General features: G+C 44.9%; 1 protein-coding gene across 2 annotated transcripts in view; it reads right to left on the bottom strand.

Moving 5' to 3' along the window:
• Positions 1 to 3118: 3118 nt before the first annotated feature.
• Positions 3119 to 7292, bottom strand: part of LOC147619405 (methylsterol monooxygenase 2-2-like) — a 44911-nt gene continuing 40737 nt past the window's right edge. For both annotated transcript variants that reach the window (XM_086773045.1, XM_086773046.1), the window contains 2 exons: positions 3592 to 3672; positions 3119 to 3515 (listed from right to left, as the gene is read on the bottom strand). In XM_086773045.1, coding sequence (XP_086629171.1) covers positions 3392 to 3515; positions 3592 to 3672 — 205 coding nt within the window. In that variant the 3' untranslated portion in view covers positions 3119 to 3391. The remainder of the gene's footprint in view (positions 3516 to 3591; positions 3673 to 7292) is intronic.

The following is a 7292-nucleotide window of genomic DNA, read 5'->3' as shown; positions in this document are numbered from 1 at the left end:
TGTAGCTTGCCTTTAGAAAGTCGTAGGGATATAAGGGGATTTGTTGATGCGGGGGGGTTGGGTTTTCTAGTTGGTGTGAGTGTGTGTGTGTGTGTGTGTGTGTGTGTGTGTGGGAGAGAGAGAGAGAGAGAGAGAGAGGGGATGTATCGGGGGGTTGGGTTTTCTAGTTGGTGTGAGTGTGTGTGTGTGTGTGTGTGTGTGTGTGTGTGTGTGTGAGAGAGAGAGAGAGAGAGAGAGAGAGGGGATGTATCTAAGTAAGCTAAGTGTTCGATGCAAGTCTAATTAGGTTGCCAAGAGTGCTCTGAGAAATAGAACATAGAAATGAGCCAAGTGGCAAGCGAGATTGCAAGATACTCTGTTGTTGTATTTTGCATGTCCTGTCTTGGAGTGTCTCTACCTCACCTACAAAGAGTGCATAAATCATCTATAATTTTACATACAAGTTTTTTCCCTTTCACCTTCAGAAAATAAAACCAGAGCTCTTGGCACTTGTGGCATCCTTCCAATCGCTAAGATGATACACACTATTTGTGCATAATCAGCTATTATTCTGAAATTCTCCGTGGCATCAGAAGGTGGAGATGCCGCCAAGCAGCTCATCATCAGCTGGTAGGAGAAAGTAGTGCAAAGGTGGTAATTTCATTGCCGGGGCATTGATCTTATGGTGGGCATTGAATCCGATAGCAAGGATACGTTTAATCCATCAGTCATTAAAATTAAATTAGCCGCTTAAACAAACTGCAGTAGAGCAGAAGCATAATACTCTCAAGGTGCATGATACAGCAGCGATATCAGCAGAGAACAATAGAGGAACCTCCCGTCCTGGTTTCCATCGACTGTAACTTAGTCGAGTACACTCAACCGTGGCCAAAATAGAAAGCCAAGCGAAAGGCAAGCCGTGTGAAGAGCATATATGTGCCACTAGTAATCAAAGTAAAGCCAAGGCCACCTGTATTTGACTTTTGAGATGATTCGAATTCCACATCAGAAGAAGAAATTGAATCGACAGCATCCTCATGACTGCCTGCGTAAACATCATGAGTCCTAAATCTAGGACCAAAGCACCACTTATTAAAAGATAAGCCTACGCCCATCGCAATAACAAACAATGTGATTACAACCTTAGCTCGGTAGCGTCAATACTCACTACTGCTTTCTGCTTTCTGCTCTATTAACATTAAATATACATTTCGCTGCTTCATGTCATTTATCTCTCGTGTGATTATGTAGGATACCAATATTGGTACATGAGCCGTTCCCTACATTACTTTTTTTTTTTCAGGAAACAAATAAGATCCTTCCATTAGTTTACAGAAAACAGCCTTAAGCAAACTCGCCTCCATGTACAGAGAGAGTTGACTTTCTATGGACTGGCAACTATAGGAAGCCTGCTTGGGCCAAGGTGGCCTGGAGAGTGGTCATACACCCGACTGCACCACAGAGGGGGCCCGAGCATCATCGACCCCGCCATTTAGCGCCGTGCCCTTCTGGGTAGGCAACGAGCCTTGGAAGGATTTCCTCCTGGCCAAGATTTCAGCTTGTACACTCTGGGGAGACCATTGGCTCGTAGCACTAGATGGATCTTCACGGAGATGCGGGCCCGTGCTTTAGCCCAGCTTTTGAGGACAAATTTGCAACCAGTTTATTACAAGCTTGGTTGATTCTCACGTCAACCCTTCAATAGTCCGTTTTGGTAGCCTAGCCCCCAAGGAGTGTCTCCAACAGCCCTTGATTTGCAACCCCCTAATCCATTTACCTAGTGGGGTCGCATGTTAGGATTCACCCTTTTTAAATTTAAAAAATAGTTTTCCAATTGCACCATTCAGAGTCCCCCCCCTCCCCCCCCACATGGCTTAGGCGAGGGGCCTAACTAGGATCCACGGCAAGGATTGACTCGACCTCAACATCGACTCTTTATCATTTCTCCAGAGTGGCTGACACCAATCCTTGACCCTATCCCCCCATAGTGGCTAGGAGTGTTCACCACGCATGATACTCTTGGCAATTCATGACGCAAATGAGAGCTCCTCCTTGATCACCTTTTCGATCGGACCTCATGGCAAATTCGTGAGATCAATGGTGGACTTATGTGGTCCTACAAATAGGGAGGAGACTCTAAGTACCACAATTTTTGCATACACCACACGGCTAGATACCCGAGGTTGAGAGCACTCCAACAGTATCAATACACTGACAAGTCTCAAGGCCTCTCACGGCACTCTCTGAGATTTCTAGAAGAGGCTCTGGGACAATTCTCAACTTCGGGAGATCGGTCTCTTTTTGTGATTGCTGACACACACGAGTTTGGCAATGGGCACGTGGTTGGCGATTGGAGGTAGACCAACATTCCCACGAGTCTCACCCAATCATGGCTTATATGAGGAAGGTGGGGGACTAGTCTTTCAAGTCTCTCACCTTCACATCTTGATAGTCCCAATCCCAACCCCATCTATTGGTCACTGGACTCTTGGTTTAAGCCAAAGATGGGAGATTTGTAGCAACATTGCTGCAAGCACATCTAGAGAGCTCAATGCAACAAAGCCATCGAAGGCACCCACAGCCCGCCTCCGAAGTCCATCAAGAACATCTGGCTTGACATCATTCATACCATCCGCGGCTAGTAGGGGAAGCTTCAAGGTGGTTCTAACCGTAAGCAAAAGCGTCGAGAAGTCCTCCTGAGGCTTAGACACCCCGATCCTTCTAGTGGTGAGCCGACTTGGCACTAAAGACCACCTGTGGTTATTCCTTACCCCACCCTTTGTATGAGATACCCTTCTCCTCATAGAGCAGCCAACCAGAGGAGAAGTGCATTCTCCACCCCCCCCCCCCCCCCCCCTCCTTTTGTTTGTTTGTTTGTTTTTTTCTTTTTTTTTTGTTGGCTTTGTTCCCTACATTACCTGGCCCTTCATTATTTGTGAGCGCTATGTCTTATGTAATACATCATCAATTGTCTCACATGTTCATGAAATCATGTTACTTTCACGCATGTTACATTTACTGCCAGATAGCTATGCATCTTTAAAACATCGCTTGATTTGCTTGTTCAAGGTTCACGAATATAAGTAGAGGACAATGCAGGGATCAACATAAAAGTCGTCTTACAGACAAAGACAAAGCATGAGAGCACAAATAATTTCATGTGAATCGAGTTTCTAAGAGTTATAACTAGGCAGCTACTCAATGTTCACAACCACCTTAGAAAACATGAATAAATGAGCTATACTAGCCACAACCATGTGTACAGAACTATCTCAATGAGAAAGCCAAAGGCATGCCCATTTCCAGGAAACCTTATGAAAACTAAGGTACAAAAAACAAAAAGGGTGGCTATGGATCATGCAGCTGCAGACTTCCTATTTTCCTCTGGTACTTGTGAGTTTGCAGTCTGTTGTCAATTTTTTGTTTCATATTCCTCGGGTCTTTCCAGCAGGGTTCTAACCAAAAACTCTTCTGAAACTTCCGTCCCCTGCTTTAAAGACTTCAATTTGCGATAACCCTTATCGGTCCCAAAAATCCTGCATTGTCACAGCCAATGGTATTAAATTTTAAATAATACAAGTTTCGAAGAAAATCAACTACTTGCAGTTATACCAGTCCATGTATGTAAATGTGGATGAGTAGTTTCCAGATTTTGTATACAGTAGTCGATGATGATAATCATGAAAATCAGCCCTGCATGTAAGCTGTTCATATCTCTCTCTCTCTCTCTCTCTCTCTCTCTCTCTCTCTCTCTCTCGATAATACATTCTTCTTCTCCTTCTTCTCTCTCTCTCTCTCTCCCCGCCCAAAGCTCTTTCCCCTGCACACACCACTCCAAAACAGTTGGAATGATTATGAGTGTCAGACCACTCCTCTCCACCTAGGCAAGTAAAGGTGAGGAACAAACTTTTGCTCCATCATTCAGCACAAAGAAAGAAGAGCAGGGTAAGTCAAGTTAAAGGTGAAGTGTTGGTATTGTGATAAGAAGGGCATGAAGATTTGTGAGGTGAAGAAAAAGGACAAGGCACAACGTAAAGCAAAGAACGTAGCATCTAGATCTTCATCACATGATGACACCAAGCCATTAGAGATTATTGCTAGTGTGGTGGCAACCACTGTGTTGACTTCGACAGATGCATCTGTCGATGCTGACTGATACTTTTATATCTCTTTGGATCCAGAGGGAGTGTGTGGAAGGAAGAGGGAGATTGATTCTCCCCTATTATCTAGATGGGGTCTTCATCAGCAACGTTAGAGTGCACACTGGTGCTGATGTAACATGCAGCTGCGTAGATGTAGAATCTTGTCGCACAAAGCCTCACACCGCCTTCTCTATCCTAAGTTTCACAAGTCTTTAGCAATCCACTTTATCACTTCACACTTTAAGAGATAAGAGAGAGAGAGAGAGATCTGTACACCTTATTAGGTCCCAAATTACGGGTCTGTCTGCTCAAACTCCATACCACGAGTTGCCCAATGTTGAACATAAGCACACTCCACTGAGGTAGACATCGCCAGATGAAAGGACTCCACATCCCCCTCTGAAAAATGATGTCGTCGGACTCGTACAAGCCCAACCTGATCCTGATCCAAATCCAAAAAACTCTGGAAGTACCACTGTGCCCCAAGCATAGTTAGCAACCACACATCCAAAGCATCCCACTTGGTCCAAAAGTCCATCCTCCTACACAACAAACCTGCACACCGCATCAAACCCAATGTAGAACTGGCAAGGGGAGGAACATCCTCAAAAGCATATCACAAAAAGAGGCCGAGGTAGACTCCTCATAATGAGGAAGGGAAGCAAGAATATAAACTGCAGTGGTAACAAAGTCCTCAAGAGCATCACTGCTGATAGTAGAAGACTCTTCCATAAGTAGAATCAGATCCCAAGAATCGGCAACAAATAAGTGGTCCATGTGAAAGGATCACGCCTCACAGGCTAAACACCCTCCTTTCTCTGCAAACACTGCAAAGAACACAGGGTCGAACAAAATAAACTCTGCTTAGGATCTCTAAAAAGATCACTACTCTCCTCCAAAAATCTATAAACTCTTGTCAAAGAAGAAAGTCTCCACAGATACAAAACAGCTCCCGAAGACTGATCCTCAAGTGAAGTAGCTGAAGATGGGCCCCATCTAAGTGCAGAAAACTCCTTTGGGAAGCAAAACACAGCCAAAACACTGATGTCTAGCAAACAACAGCACTCCACCGCCAACAGAAGGCAAGGAACATGAAGAAACCACATAACTGTGTAAGCCAAGAACAAAACGCAGGCATAGATGCTCCAAAATCAGCAAAACGCTGACTGAAATCAGAAATTCAATGTCCTCACGTACCAAACTGCCACCAAAGCCACAATCCACACAAAACCCCCTCTGCATGTGATATGTGTCCACTGGAGACGAAAACACAGCCAACCAGAGGGCTACAAACCTGAAAATTCAGGCCAACCAGTTTCCACACCTCATACGAGGAAAAATGCTGAAGGGAAGGTACCTTCGGGTCCAACTGAAGAAGCCCAGGTGAAGCAAGAATCAGTCCAGAAAACGCAGCAAAAAAAGGGCTGCAAATCTGAAAACGCAGAGGTAAAAGGGACAGTAGACAGGGCAGATTTTGGAAACGCAGAAGAGATAAGGTACCACCAAGCCTTAGATCAGCAAACAAACTGCTGCAAAACACCTGTAGAAGAAAAAACACGGCACACAAAAAGCTGTTGCCCTAAAACAGAGTAGCCGACAGGTGTACAGGGAGTCTCAAGGGTCAAAAACGGTGATGGAAGACCACTAGCTGCAATGGAGAAGTGCCTGGAAGAGGTAGGCCAACCAGCAACAAACCTGAGAAGAAAAACGCACGAGGAAGAGGAAGCATCCAACACTACAAGTCACCGGCGCTCTCATACCATGATAGAATGCACAGCGGAAGATGGAAAGTGGAAACATAGGAGAGAGAGTGAGAGAGAGAGATGGAGAGGAAACACAGGTGTATACCTGCTCTCAATATCACCAAACAACAATACAAGTCCCAAGCAAAAGGGGGAGAAGACCTCATATGTGAGGGACTGCAACAAGCAATGCAATGCAATGAAAAAGAGTGAGGGAAGGACCGGCTATATATATGCCCATGTAGGGACAGCCGACCAGCTCTCCGCGACTAGGGATAAATGCCCAAGACTCCATAAAATGGGAAAATGATGTGAGGGGTGACCAGTCCCTCTAGCTAACATGGTCAGTCCTAACGGCTAAAATAGGACACCATAACAGGAAGCCAGTAGCAAGGGGATGATGTCTAACACTATTGCTAGGAGTATTTGCTTTTATTACTTTGAAGAGAATGACTATATGACTGACTTGGGACTATAGATAAGCCAAAAAGAAGACCAAGCGTTGGGCTGAACTGTACACGGTTGTAGAAGCACCAATGATGTCAAATCTCAAGGCCAACGCACTCTTCGAAGGGGCTATAGGAAGGCTACAAACTGTGGCTGAGAGATTGGCTGTTTTGGGACTGTTCTAGGCTCTGAATATGCATTATGAATGAATATATATGCTACGTTTACCTTCACCCTCATGGCTGGAGCAAACGATGAAGTGGATGAATGCTGAAATCTGCTGTAGGCTTAAAAACGCAAGGGACTGAAGCACTTTTCTCCTTGGTTGATTGTCGATGATGCGTTTTATGCTGTGGTATGCTTCTATGCTCCAAGCGATGATTCTCCCAGAGGCTGAGGGCTGAATCACTTATGCTTGAATGATGAGATAGAAGATGAGATGCAAACGATGGTATTTATATGATATGGGCTGCTGGCCGGCTGGCTACAGAGCTGGCCGACTTTAGCATAAATGCTACACGACTTGCTCATGATAAAAATGCTAAAATAATGCTAATAAATATGGTAAAAATGCTGAATAATATTCTAAGGCTTCTGCAATGGTCTATATGCATATGGGATAAATGCCATGCAAAGGCAGACCGTGATCTAATGCAAACCCTAAGACTTCTACTGACTCTACATGCATGAATGATTCTCTCCAAGTGGGTTAAGGGAATTGATTGACGGACCGACACTCTAACGCTAAGGAATGACCTATGTAGCTCGTGCCTTACATATCTTGGACCGAGGATTACAATGGGACCACAGCATACGACATTTTCATATCCTAAAGGGTCCTACTACTGTACAATGATGCACTAATGATGAGCCATCTTGTCACCCTGCACTACACTGCAAAGTGCATGTGACAGCTGAGGAGATCTAGGGTGGCAACACCGGGATTGGTCATGGGTCGCTCCCAAAGGACCGGTGTTTGTCT

This window comes from Cibotium barometz, chromosome 33, assembly GCF_041138505.1.
Source record: "Cibotium barometz isolate CiBa-2024 chromosome 33, ASM4113850v1, whole genome shotgun sequence".
Taxonomy (NCBI): Eukaryota; Viridiplantae; Streptophyta; class Polypodiopsida; order Cyatheales; family Cibotiaceae; genus Cibotium; species Cibotium barometz.
This window is presented reverse-complemented; position numbering and strand designations above follow the sequence as displayed.